General features: G+C 43.6%; 1 protein-coding gene across 2 annotated transcripts in view; it reads left to right on the plus strand.

The window, feature by feature from the left end:
* DSCAM (DS cell adhesion molecule) overlaps positions 1–23,396 on the plus strand; it is a 563,650-nt gene that overhangs the window by 247,828 nt on the left and 292,426 nt on the right. For both annotated transcript variants that reach the window (XM_063447089.1, XM_063447097.1), the window contains exons 7-8: positions 2,582–2,878; positions 20,522–20,797. In XM_063447089.1, the coding sequence (XP_063303159.1) occupies positions 2,582–2,878; positions 20,522–20,797 (573 nt within the window). The remainder of the gene's footprint in view (positions 1–2,581; positions 2,879–20,521; positions 20,798–23,396) is intronic.

Below are 23,396 nucleotides of genomic sequence, written 5' to 3' on the forward strand. Positions count from 1 at the left end.
GTGACATACAATATAACAGCCCACATACGCACAAATACAACTCTGCAAAGCAACTGCAGCTCCAATAAAAACACAAGCAGAATATGACAACATACACACCTCAAATTAAAACAAATAGGACAGGCACGCCAAAGGACTTCAAGACCTTGTTTGGGCACAGTACTACTAAAATGTTGCCTACCCCTGGTATATGATGTGTATATATACACTAACGGCCAAAAAAAATAGTCACCGTCTGGCAAAAGAAATTGTTTTCTTAATTTTGCCCTCTTTCTACAGGTCTAACCTCACGTCAGTTTAGGCACACCTCAACTGACTTTTGTTCTTATTAATTTACATATCATAACCATATGCTCCTCTAAATGTGCCGTACACAAATAGAAGGCTTGGCCTGAAATTGTGAGAGGGACTATTAGTCCTATTTAAACCCAGTGAGCACCTGCTTACCTGTCGTCGGCGATCTCGGAAGTTCTCCTCCCACCTCACCCTTTATTATTTCATATTATCTAGGTGGGCCCTCTTTTTACAGGTCTAACCTTCCAGTCGTTTTCGGCACACCTCAATCGACTTCTGTTCTTATTAATTTACATAATATCAATATACTCTAAATGTGCCGTACACAAATATATATATATATATATATTTAACAATACAAGATATTGCAGAAGAAGTCAATTCTGTAGGAAGAGGACAATGTCTTTAGAATTTGTAATAATGCCTTTAACTTGGTAAGCTATTTTAATTTATGAACTTGTGGAAGGGTTAAACATGTTCTTGATAATTATAAAAAAGAAAATACACTATATATTGAAAGTTTGAATATTTCACTTCTGAATAATCTGTCTGGTGATATATTATAGGTGTTATATTACAGGGAGAGGATGCACAGACATCTTAGATTCCCGCTGTCAAATTTACATTGCCAGGAGAGGCATTTCTCCTGTCTTTTTAGGCATGGGTAGATTTGTATCACAACTTATTAAATATGGACGATTCCCCTGAAATTGTACATTAGAAGTTCTAGGCAGATTTCATTTCGATAAATGTGTAAAATGTGAGATGAAACCAGCGTGTGAAGCCTTGGCTCAGGAGAGGTACGGATAGATTCCTTTCAGGTGAGAGCAAGGAGATGACAAGCATGTCTTAAATTAGCTCCTCTGAATAGCTTTTCCCAACGGAAATAAGACAAGGTCTATGTCAGTAACAAATGTGATCATGTAACCAAATCAAGCTCTGAACATAAAATGCCAACTGCTAGCTACAACTCTCCTCTGATTAATGTGCAACAGAGCGTGAAAAAAGACAAAAATATGCAGATTTACACAATACTTCCAGCTCTAACACTGTGTGTATTTATTAAATAGCTTTGCCAACTGTTGCTTTTCCTATCAGACTGTCAGAAGAAACATACCTTAATGAGTTGTGTAATTCGGTGCAAATTTTTACTTGTCCAATGAATTGCTGTATACTCTAGAACTAGAACTCTAGTGCCCAAAAGATAGATCCCTAATTGTCCTAAAACTACATGATGCTTTGCCATTCTAAAATCATTCTAAAGGTATGCAAAGCATCAAGGAAGTTGTGGCTCTACAACATCTAGGGATCTACATTTTGGGCACCTCTGCTCTGGAATGACTCAATGCCTCCCAAGTTCTCTCCTCTAAGAGGATCACTTCTTTTTTTTTTGTCTTTTTTGTCTTCTCTCCACATTTTCAGGACACATTAAAAACCAATGTGTGTCAGAACACAATGAGCCATTACCACACACATATCAATCACTTGTCTTAATTCACTTCATATAATTTATGTAGTTTCAAGTTGATAAATGTGACACAATAGATATGGAACACTCACATTGGTTAGAGCTAATGAGTTTAGCTCACACTTTAAGAGGCCTATGGGCACAAAAAGGCTGCCACTCCCCTTACAAGGAGCTTGATTCCAATTTCTACTTCATGTAGCTCAAAAGAGCAGAAGAAAAGTCATGGCATTATACTATTCACTGAATGAGAAAAAAATGAATAAACTAATACACTCACATGAGGTGGAGCCTTCCTATTTGGCTCTAATGAATTGCAATGTGCGCATGAGTCCACACCAACTGTTTACCATTTTCAGGAACTCTAGGACATATGCAACAGGCTTTACATATCAACAGGCTTGATTCCATATATAATAAAACAAATAAAATAACAAAAACTAATTTTGCCTTTCTCAGTGGTTGTTCTTCAATGTAATAGCAGTTCTGCCTAGCACATATATAAGATTGTGTGATGGCACTGAATATCTTGGGGTTAGTGTGGTAAGCAGCTGGGATTTAGGAAAAGTCTAAAAAAAGGGTGATTTGGAGGATGAATGTTTCTAAAGAACAAGGTCATGAAAGTTGGATGGAAATTTAATATGAACAAAATAGAACTTAAGATACTAGATTTTTTTTTTCTATTTAAATGAATAGGTCACCTCAACAGAGACAATCTGGATTATTCTAGGGCATATTTATTATATGGTTACTAGGTTACGTGAATGCAATTTTATGTATTGAGGTGATCAGACTTCTTCATGATTGCTCTTTTTGTTTCAGATGGAACTCCCAAAATAAATTCTGCTTTTAGTGAGAAAGTGGTGAGTCCTGGAGAGCCTGTATCGCTTATGTGTAATGTGAAGGGCACCCCACTACCTACAATCACCTGGACTCTGGACGACGACCAAGTTATAAAGAATGGCAACCATCGGATAAGTCAAATTATCACCTCAGAAGGCAACGTTCTCAGTTACCTGAATATAACCAACACTCAGGTCCGGGACGGTGGCGTCTACCGTTGTACAGCCAATAATTCTGCGGGAGTCGTCCTGTACCAGGCTCGAATAAACGTAAGAGGTGCTTGTCAAATCAGCTCCTCGAAAAAAAAATATACTAATAATAAAATTACATAACTTGTTATATAGATCATTGTTTTTGTCTTGATTTAGAAAGTTATAGATTTAACATAACATTATTATGACACCATATAAGGCAATTTTTATTTCCAATATTACTCGTTTCTTTATTTAACCCAAGAATTATTGTATTTTAGCATGTGCTTCTTTTTTCAATACATTCAGTTATATTTCTTTTTTTTACCTCATATAATAATTTGAATAGCAATACTGTGTTTGAGTAATATATATTCATAGGGTGCATTTAATAATTTCTACAGATATTTCTGTCATATAGGAACATTCATTCAAGACTTTCATTTTATGATTTTATTTACTTCAACATTAAACCATTTCTTTAATTTTTTAGTTACTTTTTGGTATAGTCTCGCAATGTTCTTGCTCATAGCTTCCTTACAATATTTATGGAATACTCATTTTTTTGTATATTTATTGTTTGATGCGAGTGATGTTACCATTTACTAGTAAATACATCGGTTTGGTGAAAACTACCCAGGAAATGTTTAAAACCTCCTTCAGTGGTGTAGTGTTGTGTACAAAATGAGGATCGTGGAGATCCTCTATAGATCTTCATGCACATCTGCAGTGAGATCAATAGACATCTATTGTGCATCACATGAAAAGGTCTCTGTACCCATCCACCATTGCGTTGTTTGACTGCTGATGAGACCTAGAAAGTTGCAGCTGGCATAAGCTGTTTGAAGCTCTGCCTTTTATCACATATTTAAAAAAAATGTTCCTAGACAAGAGTCTTGTGTCAAGATAGTGTAGGTCTCACTTTGTGGAAACCTGTCTAAATTAACTTTTCTAATGATATATTATTGAAACGTTCAAGAGAGACAGTCTTATGTAAACATTGTAAATATATAAATTGCTCAGCTTGCAGTGCAGTCATTTCTAATTTAACTTGTAGTATCATCTGCTGTCTAGAAGGTTGTCAATAAAGAATTATCTTCTAAGGGCTGGCAATAGGTGAACCTCTATGGATAGCTGGCAGGAAGGTATTATTCATAAAAAGATGTCAGTAGGAGATGATCCATAAAGGGTTGTCAATAGGAGATCCTTCATGAAGGCTATAAGTAAGGAATTATCCTTTAGGTTACCGACAAGGCATCCAGGATAGATTATCCATAGAAAGATGTTGGTGGGCGCTCATCCATAATGCATTGTTGATAAGGTATCATCCACTGAGGGTTTCTGGTGAAGGATCATCCATGTATGATTATCAATAAGGAATCATTTATGGATTTGTAGGGAAAGAATTATGAATTGATGCATATTGGTAAGAAATTGTCTTGATTTGTGAGGAAGGAATCATTGTTTGAGGGGTATTGGTATGGAATAATTTATGAATGGTTGCCAGGAAGGAATCGTTTGTGGATAAGAGATTATTAGTGGAGAGTTTTTGGTAAGGGGTCATTAGTCAAAGGTTTCATAATGGAACAATACATGTTTTTTTTTTTTTTATAAGGAATCATTCAGATGGTTGGTTAATAAGGAATGATCTATGGAGAGGTGTTACAAGTACAGAGCCATGGTAGGTAGGTCTGGTAGGTAGGGATTATTTATTGAGAAGCATCTGAAAGACTTGCTGATAACCCTACATATGAATCCAACAAAGTGTGTGTTATAAAATAGTTGATTAGTGCTTGAATAGTCCAGTGCATGCTGCATTTGTTGCAGTCACCATCTCTTTATTTGATCACGATAGAGAATGTTAAGATAAAGATTTTTTGTTGAATGGAATTCTTATGCATATTCGTGTATTCCCAGCATTTGTTCTTTGCTAGGACACAGTTGCTGCTCACTTTGCTATATGCAGCCATCTATTCTTGATTTTCCTGATTATTCCTCTTATTTAACTCATCCCGCCCATATAGTAGAAGCTGACATTTCCTGGCAGCTTCAGAGGGAAGAGATACAAAAGGGAGGTGAGCTCAGGACAGGTGAGTGAAGAATGATGCATTTGCTAGAAAAGGCACTAAAAGGGATTTTTAAAGTAAAGATTTGAAGATAGAAAAAAGACAAACCATAAAGTTGAGTTTATTTCAGCACATACAGTTCAGAAAGATATTATATATATATACCGGTATATATATATATTGCTTAACTCTTGAATGCAGCCTTTATTTTGGTTATGGTGTTTTGATATCAACCCACATCTACAAATATAAATTATTAAAAGAGAAGCATTAGTACATCATTTATCAACCCACACCGGACATTGAGATTGAATCCAAAATCTAATCAACACTATAATTTATCAAAAATATTACCAGACAAATAAATAAAGAAGGAGCATCGGGAGGTGTAAACCACAGTAGAAATGCATTATCATGTTATATTATACTAGAAAGTCTAGGGGCCATGTGTTGGATTGCAGTGAAATAAGTAAGTTATTGAAATCATATCTACTACAAATTTCAAATGTTTGGCTTTTACTGTAAGGCTGACTTATTAGGTGGGAAAGCAAGATAAATTAAAAAGAATTGGCAGAAAAAGAACTACAATCTTGTGTTTATATTGCTCCTTATAAACACTTCTAGTGTCTTTCACTCTGGTAGCCACTTGAGGGACTTCCTGAGTTCGGTCCTGCAAAGATTGCAGGACTGATGTTCAGTGTCTCCACTCTCTACATGGAGATGCTGAATGCTTCCCATAAAGATGCATTGACTGAATTCCTCCCTGTGAGATGGTAATTGCCATGTATTCGCACTAGCCTCCCAATAATTACCAATGGGGACTCATTGGGTTGGTTGAGTACCGATAATCTTAACCAGAAGAGGAGCACCAGCTGCGGTGAGACCGGCACGCTGGGCGATATAACGTAAGTAACATAGTTTATATTCTGACTTCTGGAATGGGGAGGGGTGAAAACAATCTGGGCAGTACAACACTGACTTTAGGGACACGTGTATTCCTAATGTTAGAGTGTTCCTAAAAAACAGTTCTATTGAAAGATAGAGAGATAGCTCAGGCAGGTGAAGCGATTGTAAAATATTTTCAAATAGCAAGATTAATTCAAGGTCAATGATTTTAAAGGTTAGTCAATTTGTATTAATTTGGTTGATAATATGAACTGCGTTTCAGCTTCTAATTCAGATAAATAGAGACTGTCAATTCTGTACAGATTACACCATTAAAAAAAAAAATCAACAATATTTGTTGGGTTTTTTCAAACGCTACTCCACTTTTTTTCTAGTGGGAACAGTCGCTTCCCAGGTCTTTTAACTGTTATGTTTATGCGTCCCTATATTTAACAAATATGTGTTTGTGAGGTGTGAAAAATATTAATTAAATGTAGAAATTCACACCTCTTTATCCTGCAACTGGATGCCTCCATCTTTGCTCCCATTCAATCATTGTTATAAACTCTGTCCTTAGCTTGTGGTGTCAATTTAGAGAAAGCATAAAGAGAAAAGGAGAAATTAAACAATGTTGCTATCTTTTTGTTTGTAGTGTTTGTACTGGCTTTGCTTTGTCTGTGCTGGGTTATTATGTAATATGCTAATTCTTTACTATAAATTTAAAAGAGAACTGAGCATCTCGTGAATAAAAAAGTTAACACAAGTGTTAGGTGTTTTTTTTAATTGTTTTATTCAGTGGTGTCAATTGCAGAAAATCTGCAGTTTTCCCTTAAAATGTATATAAAAGAATTAGCTACTGACGTCTGAATCCAGTTCAGTCCTGGCACAGCCTGGCACACGTTGTAATGGAGGAGACGACACGGAAACATTATTTGTGTGTCCATTGTTTTCTCTCTTCTGACTGCTGGGTGAAAAAGGCAGTGTGAGCAGGAAGCAGACACAATGAGCAATCTAGATTTCTACATTTAATTTACTTTTGCAGATCTCACAAACACATATTTGTATAATATAGGAAAAAAGTAAACATAATATAAAAAATCCTTGGAAAATAAACCACCTTTACTGCTGATAGGATGTGCTAACCGGTTTAAATGGATTCAATAATGTTAGGAATACAAATTTGTATTCTTAACACTGTAGTGTCCTCTGGTCCCCCCCTCCCTCGCAACCCCGCATTGCAGTACATAAAGGCTTAAAAAATCCTTTATTTACTTATCGATTCCAGTGCGATCTCTCTCTGCACTGGGTCGTCGTTTCGCCTCCTCCTGAGAGCGCATTAGGCCCTCCCCATAGGATAGCATTGAGTCAATGCCTTCCCGTGGGGTTTTCACTGATGCTTGATGTCCTCATGCAGAGCGTGAGGACACCCAGCATCATTTAGGCGACCAAGAGTCTAGTAAACTCCCAGAAGCGCCTCTAGTGGCTGTCTTAGCACTGCAATGTAAACATTACAGTTTCTCAGACTGTTAGTTAGTCAGTTAGCACCAGGGCCAGTGCAAGGATTTTTTACGCCCTAGGCAAAAGAAAACTTTGCCCCTGTCAGGGTTTCTTTGCTGTTTTAAACAGCAAAACCTTTCTGTTTCAGTGATTGAGTTTGCAGCTGCTATTACTTGAGCTGCTTCTGCTTGTTGCCACGGTTACTCACCTGTGAGTAGTAATCAACCCTGCTGCTAATCAGTTCTGCCTATTTAAGCAGCTAAGCCCAGAACCTCCTTGCCCTTGCGTGGTTTCCTGTTTCCCAGAAGTCTCCTTGTTCCTGTGTTTCCTGTTTGATCCTGGTTCCTGACTCCGGCCTTGTTCCTGACTCCGCTGCTCTCCGTGCTCCTGATCCTGGCTTGTCTGACTACCCGCTCTGGTGACTGACCCCTGCTTGATTCCTGGACTTTGCTTTTGTTTATTATTTGTTATTTATTAATAAAGGTGTGTTTGCATCTACTTCTGTCTCTGTCTGGTTCCTGGTCCCTGACATTACGCAAGGGCCATGAATACAGATGGTACAGGCAAGACACCTATACCTAACCTGCTTACCCAGTGGGACCAGCAGAACCACCATTTGGACCAGTATGCCCATCTGGATCCAGTACTCGGCCAGCCTGCGATTGCGGCCGCCTCTGCCTCACTTCCTGTTCTAGCACCGGTTGTAACCTCCAAACCTGTAGCGGCTAGAGAAATGACTGGGTCTGTCCCGCTCCCTCAGCATTTTGGGGGCGACCCAGCACAGTGCAGAGAATTTATAAATCAGGTTAAAGGATACCTTGAAACCCTGCCCCAGGCATTTCCTACAGACAGTGACAAAGTTCACTTCATGATTTCTTTGCTGTCTGAAAAGGCCCTAGCTTGGGCAAAACCTCTCTGGGAGGCGGAGAAGCCTATTATTTACAATTACCCTGAATTTGTTGCATCCTTCAATAGGGTTTTTGATATTCCAGCTCGCTCCACCCCTACTGCCGAACTACTCATGTCTAATTCTCAGGGCACAAAAACTATTGTCGAGTATGCCAGTGAATTCCGTACCATGGCAGCAGAGGGTGGCTGGAACAACGAGACTCTTGTGGCTGCCTTTGCACAAGGTCTCTCCGATGTGTTTAAAAATGAGATTGCAGCCAGAGAATTACCTAAAGATCTCGAGGAACTGATATCATTTGTCACCCTCATTGACATCAGACTCCGAGAGAGATCCTCATCCAAGGAGCGCCTGCGGAGGCCTCTTGTAAATTTGACACCGAGCTTTTCTTGCCCACCCAAACCTCCCTCACCTCCCTTGCCTCCTGGTCCTGAGTCCTCTGTCTGTGTGGAGCCAAGGCGGTTAGGCTTCTCACGCCTCTCGGCCGAGGAGAGAGCCTTTAGGAGGAGGGAGGGCCTGTGCCTATACTGCGGACACCACGGTCACATGTTAAAGTTTTGCCCGATCCGTCCGGCAAAGGGTCCGTACCCAAGATACTGTCAGGGGCAGATCTTGGGTGGTCTTTCTGCAGACCCAGAGATATGTGTGCACAAACCCTTGGTGCCCGTTATCCTCTCCTGGTCTGATTCATCCATTGAAACCCGGGCGTTACTTGATTCTGGGGCCGCAGGCTTGTTTATAGATTGTGCATTTGCAGCAAAGCACTCTATACCCTTACAGTCTCGCAACTCCCCACTAGCCTTCGAAGCCATCGATGGCAGACCAATACAGCCAACCCACGTGACCCAAGAAACCGTGCCCATATCTCTGGCTGTAGGGGCTCTACATCATGAGACGACCCAATTCCAGGTCATTTCCTCTCCATATTACCAGGTTGTTTTGGGATACCCTTGGTTACAGAAGCATAACCCCACAATTGATTGGCGCAAAGCTGAGATATTATCATGGTCCCAGCAATGCACATTGTCCTGTCTCCAGAAACCGGTCAAAGTTTTGGGCGCATGTTCTGCCTCTTCCTTACCCGCTGAGTACCAAGAATTCCAAGATGTATTTGACAAGGGTCAAGCCAGCGTTCTGCCACCACACCGTCCGTATGACTGTGGTATCGAACTCCAACCGGGTACCAATCCTCCCCGGGGCCGGATTTACCCACTGTCTGTAGCAGAAAATCGAGCCATGGAGGAGTATGTTACCGATGCACTGTCTAAGGGTTTTATTCGGAAGTCATCTTCTCCTGCCGGGGCCGGCTTTTTCTTTGTAAAGAAAAAAGATGGCGAGTTGAGACCCTGTATCGACTATAGGGGTCTCAATCGCATTACTATTAAGAATGCCTACCCCATTCCATTAATCACGGAATTATTTGACCGCCTCAAGGGAGCAACGGTCTTCACCAAACTTGATCTGAGAGGGGCATATAATCTCGTCCGGATAAAAGAGGACCACGAATGGAAAACCGCATTTAACACCAGGAGCGGCCATTACGAATACCTAGTAATGCCCTTTGGTCTTTGCAATGCTCCGGCGGTTTTCCAAGAATTTATAAATGACGTCCTGCGAGATATGCTGCAGCAATGTGTGGTGGTTTATCTTGATGATATTCTGATCCATTCCACATCTCTCGAGAACCATCACGCAGACGTTTCTCGTGTTCTACAGAGACTTAGAGAAAATAGTCTGTTCTGCAAATTGGAGAAATGTGAGTTTCACTGCAAACAGGTTACATTCTTGGGATATGTTATCTCAGATACTGGATTCTCTATGGATCCGGAGAAACTTTCGGCTGTACTTAAATGGCCTCGACCTACGGGTCTTCGCTCTATACAACGGTTTCTGGGCTTCGCCAATTATTATCGGAAGTTCATACGCAACTTTTCTTCCTTGGTTAAACCTCTCACGGACATGACCAGGAGAGATGCTGATCCACAGCATTGGTCACAGGAAGCCATTACTGCCTTTGAGTCTCTCAAAGTCGCCTTTGCTGCTGCCCCTATACTGGCACACCCTAACCCTGCCTTACCATTCATTCTTGAGGTCGATGCGTCTGAGACAGGAGTGGGCGCCCTCCTGTCTCAACGTCCTAACCCAGAGAGTTCCAGGCATCCGTGCGGGTATTTCTCGAGGAAATTGAACCCGGCGGAATGCAACTACCAGATTGGTGATAGAGAACTTCTAGCCATAATTTTAGCTCTCAAAGAATGGAGGCACCTTCTTGAGGGTACTTCAGTGCCAATCCTCATACTCACAGACCACAAGAATCTAACATATCTTTCTGAAGCTAAGCGACTTTCCCCCCGGCAAGCTAGATGGGCTCTCTTCCTATCAAGATTCAATTATGTGGTTTCTTACTTGCCCGGTACAAAAAACATCCAGGCTGATGCCTTGTCTCGACAGTTCTCCCCTCCATCTAGAGAGTGTAGCGGTACTTACCTTATCCGGGGGCCGGACGCGGTCCTCTCTTCAAGCCGCGCGCGGTCCTGCGGCTGCACGAGCCGCGCGCGGCTCGTCCGACTGTTCTGACAGGAAGGCGGGCAGTGACCGCGAGAAGCGGTCACGTGTCCCGCCTGCAGCTAAGAGCGCGCCGCGAATCTCGGGCGCGCTCTTAAAGAGACAGTGGGAGCCTAAATTGCAAAAAGGCTCCCATTGGCTCCTGTCATGCCAATCACCCCATACACTTACCTGTTGGGGGAGTGGAAGTGACAGGAGCCAATCACATTAGTTTGAAGGCTACTTATACTTACCCTTTTCCCTTAGTTCCTTGCCCTATCGTGGTTTCTGCTACAGTTCCCTTTAGTGCTTGTTGTGTTCAGTTGTGTTTCTCCGTATTTGACCTTGGCTTTGTATTCTGACTTCGTTTTCGCTTTATCCTTTTCTGTACTGTTTGCCGGCTTGCTGATTCCTGTGTACCAGTCCCCGGCTAGTTTTCGTTTACGCTGTCTCTTTGTGCCCTTGACCTCGGATCGTTCCTGACTCTGTCTTATCCTATTACGTCGAGTCCGGCCACTCTAAGGTCCGGTAGACGTATCTCTCCTCTGTACTGTCTTCTGTTAGGCTGGATCCTGCGTGTAGGGGTATATACTCGTTACATTACGATAGGGCCATGGACCCCGCAGATTTAGCTCAACAGATGGCGACCCATGAGGCTAGATTTGTAGAGCAGGATCACCGTATGGATCAAATAGCTCAGGCTCTCCAGACGCTCTTAGCTAGAACCATTCCAGCAACCGCACCTAACCCTCCTGCACCCCTGCTTCCTGAAGTATCGACTATGCCTAACGCTACAGCACATTTAACGCCTCCTCCTAGGTATGGAGGGGATTCTAAGACATGCAGAGGGTTCATTAACCAAATAGAGTTTCATTTTGAAATGTATCCACGTTCATTTCCCACAGAGAGGTCTAAAGTTGGGTTCTTTATGCACCAACTTACCGACAAAGCACTTGAATGGGCAAACCCTATTTGGGAGGCTAATGGACCTATGGTGCATAACTTTCACAGTTTCCTAACAGCTTTTCGCAGAACTTTTGATACTATGAAAAGGTCTAAGAATGCCGCTAGAGCATTAACCCCTTAAGGACCAAACTTCTGGAATAAAAGGGAATCATGACATGTCACACATGTCATGTGTCCTTAAGGGGTTAATGAGGGTTAAACAGGGTTCTAGGTCTGTGGCTGATTACGCTATACAGTTTCGTACCCTTGCCTCACAGGTCGATTGGACCAATAATGGGTTAACTACGGCCTTCATGGAAGGTTTATCAGACTCTATATTGGATGAGGTAGCAGCTAAGGAGCTTCCTATTGCCTTAGAGGACCTTATTGACTACCTCATCGATATAGATAATAGGATTCGTGACAGGATCTATACTAAGAACAGGAATAGACGTTTTGTTACACCTATTCAACCCAGAGTTAATATACCGGAGAGTGTTAAAGTACCTGAAGAGGAACCTATGCAATTAGGGGTTGCCAAACTCTCAGATACTGAGAAATTACATAGGAGAAGGGAGGGACTCTGCCTATATTGTGGTAAGAGAGACCATATGGTAAAGGAGTGTCCTCTGCTCCCGGAAAACTCTCGCACCTAAGACCTTATAGGGGACTGGCCTTGGGTGTGATTTCTAAGTCTCCTACTTTGCCTCCTAACCGACTGCTTCTCCCTGTTTCTTTACATATGGGAGAGAGTTGTATAGTTGAAAACATAGACGCCCTGGTTGATTCTGGGGCAGCCGAGAACTTTATAGACTCTGGTTTTGTAAAGAGAAACAATATTCCCATCAGAGAGAAGGAGATACCCTTGGCCGTTGAGGCCATAGATGGTAGACCATTGATATCTCCTGTTGTTACTCACGAGACTGCACCGCTACACATGTACACAGGGGTTCTACACTATGAAACCATTCGGTTCCAGGTCATCACCTCTCCCCTCATTGCCATATATACTTGAGGTTGATGCTTCCGATATAGGGGTAGGTGCTGTCTTATCCCAAAGAGAGTCTCCTGACAAGCCATTGCATCCTTGTGGCTTCTTTTCTAAACAAATGTCCAAGGCAGAGAGGAATTATGATGTGGGTAATCGCGAACTCCTTGCTATCATTTTAGCACTCAAAGAATGGAGACATTTGCTAGAAGGAACTAAGGATCCTATTCTCATATTTACAGATCATAAGAACCTATCCTACCTTAGCGAAGCTAAAAGATTGTCTTCAAGGCAGGCTAGGTGGTCACTGTTCTTGTCTCATTTTAATTATATAATCACCTATAGGCCAGGTGACCGGAACACTAAAGCGGACGCCCTGTCCAGACAATTCGAGACTATTGACAAACAGGAGATTGATGTCACTCCTGTCATTCCCCCAGACAGGATAATAGCAACTACTATATTGTCTATTTCCTCGTCCCTCTTGCAGGCCATACAAGCGAAACAAGGCATGGCACCCAGCGAGAGGCCTAATGATAAATTGTTCGTTGACATTCCCGAGAGACGGGATATTCTGTCACTTTATCACGATACTAAGACTGCTGGACATCCTGGTATTTCCAAAACAGTGTCAGCCGTTTCTCGGTATTTCTGGTGGGATACCTTACGTAAGGATGTTACTGACTATATAAGTGCTTGTACTACTTGTGCATGTATGAAAACCTCTCGTAGAGTTCCTTGTGGGCTGTTGCATCCGTTGCCCGTTCCCGAGAGACCTTGGTCTAATCTATCAATGGATTTTATTGTTGAATTACCCCCTTCGAATGGTAACACAGTCATCCTAATGATAGTAGATCGGTTTTCCAAAATGGCTCACTTTGTGTCTCTTCGCAAGTTGCCCACTTCCAAGGAATTGGCTCTTATCTTCGCTAGAGAAGTGTTTCGATTACATGGTATTCCCTTATCTATTGTATCCGATAGGGGTAGCCAATTTATTTCCAGGTTCTGGAAAGCCTTTTGTTCGGAGATGGGTATTTCCCTCTCATTTTCTTCCGCTTACCACCCCCAGTCTAATGGAGCTGCTGAACGTGCCAACCAGTCTCTAGAGCAGTACCTCCGTTGTTTTGTGTCTCACCATCAGGACAATTGGTCTGACCTGCTTCCTTGGGCTGAATTTGCTCGGAATAATGCCACTCATGATTCTTCCGGCAAAAGCCCTTTTTACGTTGTCTATGGCCAGCATCCCGTTGTTCTTCCGGCTGCATTCTCCTCTCAGGGCATGCCAGTTCTGGATGAGCATTTGGCTGGTTTGCGTAATACTTGGGAGCAGGTTCAGCGTTCTTTGGTGGACTCTGCTGCCCGCCAGAAGGCTCAGGCTGACAAGCATCGCAGAGCGGCTCCTTCCTATGTTGTGGGGGACAGGGTTTTGCTTTCCACACGGAATATTCGCCTCCGGGTGCCTTCTATGAAATTGGCTCCCCGCTTCATTGGTCCTTATCGCATTATACATAAGGTTAATCCCGTTTCTTATGCCTTGGGTCTGCCTAAGAATCTGCGTATACCCAATGTATTTCACACCTCTTTGTTGAAGCCTTACGTACACAACCGCTATACCCGGCATACTCCCCCTCCCCCTCCTGTCTCTGTGGAGGGTCATGAGGAGTTCGAAGTATCTGCTGTTATTGACTCTCGTTTTCTTAGGGGTCGGCTTCAGTACTTGGTACATTGGAAGGGTTATGGGCCTGAGGAGCGCAGTTGGATTTCTGCGGATGCTGTTCATGCTCCCCGCCTTGTACGTTCTTTCCATTCGCGTTTTCCTGCCAGGCCTGGTCCTGCCCGCCCGGAGGGCGTGTCCTCAGGGGGGGGTACTGTAGCGGTACTTACCTTATCCGGGGGCCGGACGCGGTCCTCTCTTCAAGCCGCGCGCGGTCCTGCGGCTGCACGAGCCGCGCGCGGCTCGTCCGACTGTTCTGACAGGAAGGCGGGCAGTGACCGCGAGAAGCGGTCACGTGTCCCGCCTGCAGCTAAGAGCGCGCCGCGAATCTCGGGCGCGCTCTTAAAGAGACAGTGGGAGCCTAAATTGCAAAAAGGCTCCCATTGGCTCCTGTCATGCCAATCACCCCATACACTTACCTGTTGGGGGAGTGGAAGTGACAGGAGCCAATCACATTAGTTTGAAGGCTACTTATACTTACCCTTTTCCCTTAGTTCCTTGCCCTATCGTGGTTTCTGCTACAGTTCCCTTTAGTGCTTGTTGTGTTCAGTTGTGTTTCTCCGTATTTGACCTTGGCTTTGTATTCTGACTTCGTTTTCGCTTTATCCTTTTCTGTACTGTTTGCCGGCTTGCTGATTCCTGTGTACCAGTCCCCGGCTAGTTTTCGTTTACGCTGTCTCTTTGTGCCCTTGACCTCGGATCGTTCCTGACTCTGTCTTATCCTATTACGTAGAGTCCGGCCACTCTAAGGTCCGGTAGACGTATCTCTCCTCTGTACTGTCTTCTGTTAGGCTGGATCCTGCGTGTAGGGGTATATACTCGTTACAGAGAGGAGATAACCCCTACTCCTGTGATTCCTCCGGACCATATACTGGCAACCATCCGTACTAACCTCACCTCACCCCTAGGCGAGGAGATTCTGGCTGCACAAAGTAATGCTCCTCCAGAGAAACCTAATGGCCGTTGTTTTGTACCTATTAACCTCCGTACGAAACTATTGAGTACATACCATGACTCCAAAGCAGCTGGACATCCAGGCAAAAAGCAGTTAATCTGGTCCGTATCCCGGCAATTTTGGTGGCCTAGTCTCCGTTCGGATGTCACCGCTTTTGTAGCTGCCTGTCCTGTGTGCGCTCAAAACAAAACCCCACGACGCCCTCCAGTGGGTCTCCTGCAAACCATACCTAATGGTGAATGACCCTGGACCCACTTGTCCATGGATTTTATCGTAGATCTTCCGGTCTCTCGTGGCAATACAGTCGTTCTCATGGTTGTTGACCGATTCTCGAAGATGTCGCATTGCATTCCCTTGAAAAAACTACCAACTTCCCAGGAACTTGCAACAATTTTTGGTCGGGAGATCTTTCGTTTGCATGGGTTACCCAAAGTGATAGTCTCAGATAGGGGTAGCCAGTTCGTGTCCAGATTTTGGAGAGCTTTTTGTACGCAAATGGGAATTCAGCTTTCCTTCTCCTCGGCCTACCACCCACAATCCAATGGTGCAGCGGAACGAGCTAACCAAACACTGGAACAGTTTCTGCGTTGCTACATTTCTGACCACCAGAACAACTGGTCTGATCTGCTACCCTGGGCGGAGTTTGCCCACAATAGTGCGATTAATGCCTCCTCCCGGCTATCCCCGTTCCTGGCAAACTATGGGTTTCAACCGTCCATGTTGCCTGATACGTTCTTGCCACAGGAGATACCGGCATTGGAGGGACATCTCAGGGAACTCCGTTCCACTTGGGTGCAGGTTCAGAGTTCTTTGCAACGCGCAATGCAGAACTACAAACTCCAGGCCGACCGCAGACGCCTTCCTGCACCTGCCTATCAGGTCGGAGAGAGGGTCTGGCTGTCTTCCCGCAACCTACGCCTCCGTGTTCCCTCACAAAAACTGGCACCCCGATACGTTGGGCCATTTCGTATACTTCGAAGGGTTAACCCTGTAGCTTACGCACTTGACCTTCCTGCGCATCTCAAATGTTTTCCATGTTTCCCTTTTGAAACCGTTGGTTTGTAATCGCTACACCAACTCAGTGTCACGTCCACGTCCTGTTCTGATTGACAATCATGAGGAATATGAAATACGCAGCATCATTGACTCACGGGTCTTCAGAGGACAGATCCAATACTTGGTGCACTGGAAAGGATACGGTCCAGAGGAACGCTCCTGGGTTCCAGCCTCTGATGTCCATGCACCATCCCTCCTTCGTTCCTATCACGCCCGCTTCCCCATGAAGCCCGGACCCACCAACAGAGATGGGGGGAATCGTTGAGGGGGAGGTACTGTCAGGGTTTCTTTGCTGTTTTAAACAGCAAAACCTTTCTGTTTCAGTGATTGAGTTTGCAGCTGCTATTACTTGAGCTGCTTCTGCTTGTTGCCACGGTTACTCACCTGTGAGCAGGGCCGGATTAAGAGCCCAGTGGGCCTGGTGCTGACAATTATGATGGGGCTTAATTACAGAATCTTATCGACGAAAAACACTAAAACAGTCATACCTCCTAAGCATCATGTATCTGATGGAGTTGGTGTTGGAGGGAAACTCAAAGGATGCAGCTATAAGAAAACACATACCCATGGCTAATCTCTTTATCTAATTTATGCTTTCATCTTTCAAGTAAATCCATACCAACAGCAGTGTTCAGTGAAGCAGGAAGCCAATGGGCGGGGTAAAAGAGTAGGCCACTGATGCAAATCACATGAACAGAACTGCCAGAAGGGGCAAACATGCCCAAAAAGGGGGTATGTCTGTCCAAAAAATTAGAAGGCCAGCCTGGCATCAGTGTCCCTATGCATCACAGTGTCAGTGTCCCCATGTCACCCAGTCCCCTAGTCTCCCAGTGTCTATGTCCCCATTTCTCCCAGTGTCCCAATGTCTCAGTGTGTCCCGTGTCACTAGGATACATGGGGACACAGAGACACGGGGACACTTGGAGACATGGGGGCACTGAGACACTTGGGGACACTGGGAGACATGGGGGCACTTGTGGATACAGACATGGGGACACTGAGAGACATGGGGACACAGACATTTGGGGACACTGAGAAATGGGGTCTCAGACACTAGGGACACAGAGATATGGGGACAGACACTGGGAGACATGGGGACACTGAGACACTAGGGACACTGACTGGGAGACATAGGGACACTGGGAGACATGGGGACACAGACACTGGCTGGGAGACATGTGGACACAGACATATGGGGACAATGGGAGGCATGGGGACACTGGCTGGGAGGCATGGGGATACTAGCTGGGAGGCATGGGGATACTAGCTGGGAGGCATGGGGACACTGAGACACTAGGGACACTGGCTGGGAGGCATGGGGACACTGGGAGACATGTGTCCCAATGTGTCTACCTATGTCTCACAGCGTCCCCATGTGTCTATGTCTCCATGTCTCACAGTGTCCCCTAGTGTCTCAGTGTCCCCATGTCTCCCAGTGTCTCAGTGTCCCCATGTCTCCCTGATGCCTTTCCCCTCATCCCTCACATCCTTGAGCTGTAGTCTGTCTCTGCAGGCTGGGAGCTGTTGTCTGAACTCTCTGACTGTGCTGTGTAGCTGCTCCCCTGTGGATCAGTGAGTAGAGTGAGGCATGGAGGGATATGCTGTAACTTCCTATCCCTGCCTTTCTCCATACACAGTGACACCTACTGGCCGTTGCTGGTATTGCAGAGTAATCTCAGTTTATACTGAGAAACATATTTGCATTTGTATTGCCGGTAATACTGCAATACCAGCACGGCCAGGCAGCCTCAAATACAGGCTGTGCCTTAAAATACCAGTCAGGAGGAAAACCTAAGAGTAGTGTGTAAAAAAAAAAAAAAAAAAAAAAAAAAAAAGTACAACATTTTTTTTTTATTTTTTAAATGGGCCTATTCCATGGGCCTGGGCCTGGAGCTGCAGCTCCATCAGCCCCTATGTTAATCCGGCCCTGCCTGTGAGTAGTAATCAACCCTGCTGCTAATCAGTTCTGCCTATTTAAGCAGCTAAGCCCAGAACCTCCTTGCCCTTGCGTGGTTTCCTGTTTCCCAGAAGTCTCCTTGTTCCTGTGTTTCCTGTTTGATCCTGGTTCCTGACTCCGGCCTTGTTCCTGACTCCGCTGCTCTCCGTGCTCCTGATCCTGGCTTGTCTGACTACCCGCTCTGGTGACTGACCCCTGCTTGATTCCTGGACTTTGCTTTTGTTTATTATTTGTTATTTATTAATAAAGGTGTGTTTGCATCTACTTCTGTCTCTGTCTGGTTCCTGGTCCCTGACAGCCCCCCCATGTGACATCACAATGCCCCACCCATATGATCTGCCATGTTAACTAACGCCAGTGCTGCAGTGCCGCCGTGTTTACATTAAAAGGCCTGCAGGGACAGGCTATAGACACCAGAACCACTACATTAAGCTGAAGTGGTTCTGGGGACTATAGTGTTTCTTTAATGTGAGGTAAATTAGAAATTAGTGCCACGAATAATATACTAGATTGTCTACTTACAACCAGATGAGGATGATGATGGGCTCTAACTGCAGTCTGGCTCCACTGGTCTGGTGTAGAACAGGCTCTCTGGAGGCTGTTTGTAACTGTGGTCACAAAAATTAATGTTCTGGGAGAACAGGAAGCAGCTCCATTTTTGGGGGGCCCTTTACACAGCTCAAGGTCTGGGTCCCAGGGTCCACCTTCATGTTCCACCAATGAGTTTGTTTACAGGGGGTTGAGTGTATAGGGGATGTCCTGATATGTGTGTAAGGAATGCATTGTGTGAATCTGTGTTTGTATGTGTAAGGGCTGCAAGGTATGTTTCTGTGTATGTACGGGATGCAGTGTGCGTCTGTAAGGGGTGCATTGAGTGTGTGTAAGGAATGCATTGTGTGTTTCTGTGTGTGCAAGGGATGCATTGTGTGTAAGGGTTGCATTGCGTGTGTGTATGTGTCTGTGTGTGTAATGCATTGTGTGTTTTTCTGTGTGTAAGGGGTGCATTGTGTGTGTGTGTGTGTGATGGGTGTCAATCTCTCCCCCCTCCCTTGTCACTATCTTCTCCCCCCTCTCCTTCCATTGTCCCTCTCTTCAACCCCCTCCTTTGTCACTATCTTCTCCCCCCTCTTCTCCCCCCCTACCTTGTCCCTCTCTTCTCAGCCCTCCCTTGTCACTCTCTTCTCCCCTCCCCACTCTCATTCCCCCTCCCTCCCCCATCAATTCCCCTCCCTGTCAATTTATTTCCCCCCTCCCTTTCATTTTATTCCCTCCCCTTTCAATTTATCCCCCCCTCCCTTTCAATTTATCCCCCCTCCCTTTCAATTTATCCCCCCACCCTCCCTGTCAATTTATTCCCCCCCTTTCAATTCCCCCCTCCCTTTCAATTTATCCCCCCTTCAATTCTCCCCCTCTTTCAATTCTTCCCCCCTTTCAATTTATCCCTCCCCTTTCAATTTATCCCCCCTCCCTTTTCAATTCCACTCCCCCCTTTCAATTCCCCCCTCCCTCCCTGTTTCTTTCTTCCCCCCCCCCCCCCCCTACCTCTATTGTAGCGTGGCCGAGCTCTGTATGGTCCGCGGGTACAGGGAGCTTTTGTGTCCTGTACCCGGCCGGACTAAAAGGAAGTGAACACTCAGCGGACCATACAGCGCTCGGCCATGCTACAGTGAGGGAGTGACAGGAGGGAGTGCTGAACGCTTCCCTCCTGTCAGCCCCTCTCCTCTAGCTGCGCCCGGGCGGTGCGCCCTAATGGACGCACCAGCCCGGGCAAAGCTGCAGCCGCCTGAGGCTCTCTGCAGAGCGCTCGGGCGGCTGCAGCATGAGGGGGGACGGTGCTCCTGGCGGCGCCCCTTCCCAAGGGGCACCCTAGGCGGCTGCCTAGTCCGCCTTACAGGTAGCGCCGGCCCTGGTTAGCACCCAGACCACTTCAATGAGCTAAAGTTCCCCTTTAAGTGCCCTTAGTCAGAAACATTCTATATAAATAATTTGTATTATCAAATACATCAAAGTAAGAAGAGCCTGAGCAGAATAGCGTTATGTAAGACTCTTTTCTATAAACCATTTTACATGTTTCTATGCATAACATCACATATATTTTCTCTAAAGAGTTAGCCTGTTTATTTCAGTGTTTACTTTCAGTTATAGTCTAAATGTATATTTACTGATCACACAATTATGCTAGAATTATATAGTGCTTACCTGTGCTTTTTATAGGCCCTGCGAGCATTCGTCCCATGAAAAACATCACTGCGATCGCTGGACGCGACACTTATATTCATTGTCGTGTGATTGGCTATCCTTACTACTCCATAAAATGGTACAAGAACTCCAATCTCCTTCCTTTTAACCATCGCCAGGTTGCGTTCGAGAATAATGGGACTTTAAAACTCTCAGATGTCCAAAAGGAAGTCGATGAAGGCGAATACATGTGTAATGTGCTCGTTCAGCCGCAATTATCCACCAGTCAAAGTGTACATGTAACTGTGAAAGGTAAATCATTATTGTTACTTTGTCTGCATTAATCAAAGTCAATATAATTCCAATCTTATAAAACACATAGCATGTATAAAAACACAGGTCAACACTGTAAATTGAGAGATATTTTTATATATGTGTATATATATATATATATATATATATATATATATATATATATATATATATATATATATACTGGAGGTTTGGCTGGAATAAAAAATAAAGTTCTACTGATACAAACTAAGGAATAATAATATGTATTCATTAATAATAAAATTTACTGTGGGATTCATGATACAAACAACCACTGCACATTACTGTGAGTTGTATTGCTTTGGATTTCTACAGTATACTAATACAACTCACATCACTGTGAGCTTTATTGCTATATGGACACATTCATACACTGCACATTACTGTGAGTTGTGTTGCTTAGGAGCTCTGTGATACACTCACACACGCTGCATGTTACTGTGAGTTGTATTGCTGTGGAGCTCTGACACATTCACACACTGCACATTACTGTGAGTTGTATTGCTGTGGAGCTCTGACACATTCACACACTGCACATTACTGTGAGTTGTATTGCTGTGGAGCTCTGACACATTCACACACTGCACATTACTGTGAGTTGTGTTGCTTAGGAGCTCTGTGATACGCTCACACACGCTGCATGTTACTGTGAGTAGTACGTCTGTGGCATTTTGTGGTACACTCACACACACTGCACATTACTGTGAGTTGTATTGCTGTGGAGCTCTGACACATTCACACACTGCACATTACTGTAAGGTGCATTGCTGTGGAACTCTATCCTATACACAACATAACTGTACATTTGTATTACTGATAGGATATATGATATACATTTATAAAAAAAAAAAAAGAGACTTTCAGAACACTATAGTCACTTAAATTACTTTAGCTAAATAAAGCAGTTTTAGTGTATAGATCATTCCCCTGCAATTTCACTGCTCAATTCACTGTCATTTAGGAGTTCAATCACTTTGTTTCTGTTTATGCAGCCCTAGCCACACCTCCCCTGGCTATGATTGACAGAGCCTGCATGAAAAAAAAACTGGTTTCACTTTCAAACAGATGTAATTTACCTTAGATAATTGTATCTCAATCTCTAAATTGAACTTTAATCACATACAGGAGGCTCTTGCAGGGTCTAGCAAGCTATTAACATAGCAGGGGATAAGAAAATCTTAATTAAACATAACTTGCAATAAAGAAAGCCTAAATAGGGCTCTCTTTACAGGAAGTGTTTATGGAAGGCTGTGCAAGTCACATGCAGGGAGGGTGTGACTGGGGTTCATGAACAAAGGCATTTAACTCCTAAATGGCAGAGGATTGAGCAGTGAGGCTGCAGGGGCATGTTCTATACACCGAAACTGCTTCATTAAGCTAAAGTTGTTCAGGTGACTATAGTGTCCCTTTGAGTTCATTTCATACATTTCCTTAAAACAGAATTATTGAATTTCCTATGACAACAGATTAGCGGCTTTCCTTTGAGTACAAAACATCCTGTTCTTGCTGAAGGCTGCTTACTTAATGGGAAATGGTTTCCTCTCTGTTTCCCAAAATTGTGTTACAAATTCCTTGAAATGGAGATTCAGTAAACCCCAGTGAATAAAGATAGTTAACCAGGTATAAAATCAAACTATCAAACTATATGCAGTCAACTGCAGGACTACAATAAATAAACAGCTGGACGATAGGTAAACACCGCAGAAATGGTAAAGCAACCTTCTTCAGTTAACTTATGAGACCAAATGTAACTACCATAACCACTGTATCACTGTAAAAATTAACCGCCACCTAGGGTTGAAAAGTGTGAAAATAAAGGGTGTCTATTGAAATAAATCAATAGTAAATACAGGACTCAGTGGAAATGGAAATAAAGATTGAGTAAAAATGGTAAAGATATACTCAATTAGCCTTTTGATATAAATGTATCAGCTGGTCAGATCATTACCTCTAAAATTGCTGAAATATTAATCTAGTAGGGGTTCTTTGACTTAAAAACTGAAAGAACCGATACACATTATATACTTAATACAATAAATTCAAATATAATTGTATATGTCCCACAAGGGGTTAAAATCCTTATTAGTATGTCAATTATATAGTGTAGTAGACAGAGTAATATTTAAAAGATTTATTAGTACATAAAAACTGTCAACACATCACACAAATATATAAAAGACAAATAGATTAAAATGTCCCAAATGAGAAAGCAGAGAATACCAGGTTCGCAGACTGAGGGTCCAGGGATGTTCGTATCACTCTCTTGCCGGCCGGATAGGAATGAGCCTGGACCGCAAGACTGAAGTGAGTGAGGTCTGAACTGTAGGCCTACGACTGGAGAAGGGCTTAACCTTAGAATGGTAAACACTGGTACATGTTGATATAGCGCCACAAAAGTAACAAATACAGCTACGCCTAGTAAAAATGGTGTGGTACAGGATACAATAACAAAATAAACAGAGTATTTACAAAGTATGTACCAAGGTCTTAATCATTCTAGTGTATCAGGCTTCTATACCCAGTACTACTTTAGGTCTCTTTTTATAAACCTCTGATATTATGTAGGCCAATTAACTGA

This window comes from Pelobates fuscus, chromosome 1 (assembly GCF_036172605.1).
Source record: "Pelobates fuscus isolate aPelFus1 chromosome 1, aPelFus1.pri, whole genome shotgun sequence".
Taxonomy (NCBI): Eukaryota; Metazoa; Chordata; class Amphibia; order Anura; family Pelobatidae; genus Pelobates; species Pelobates fuscus.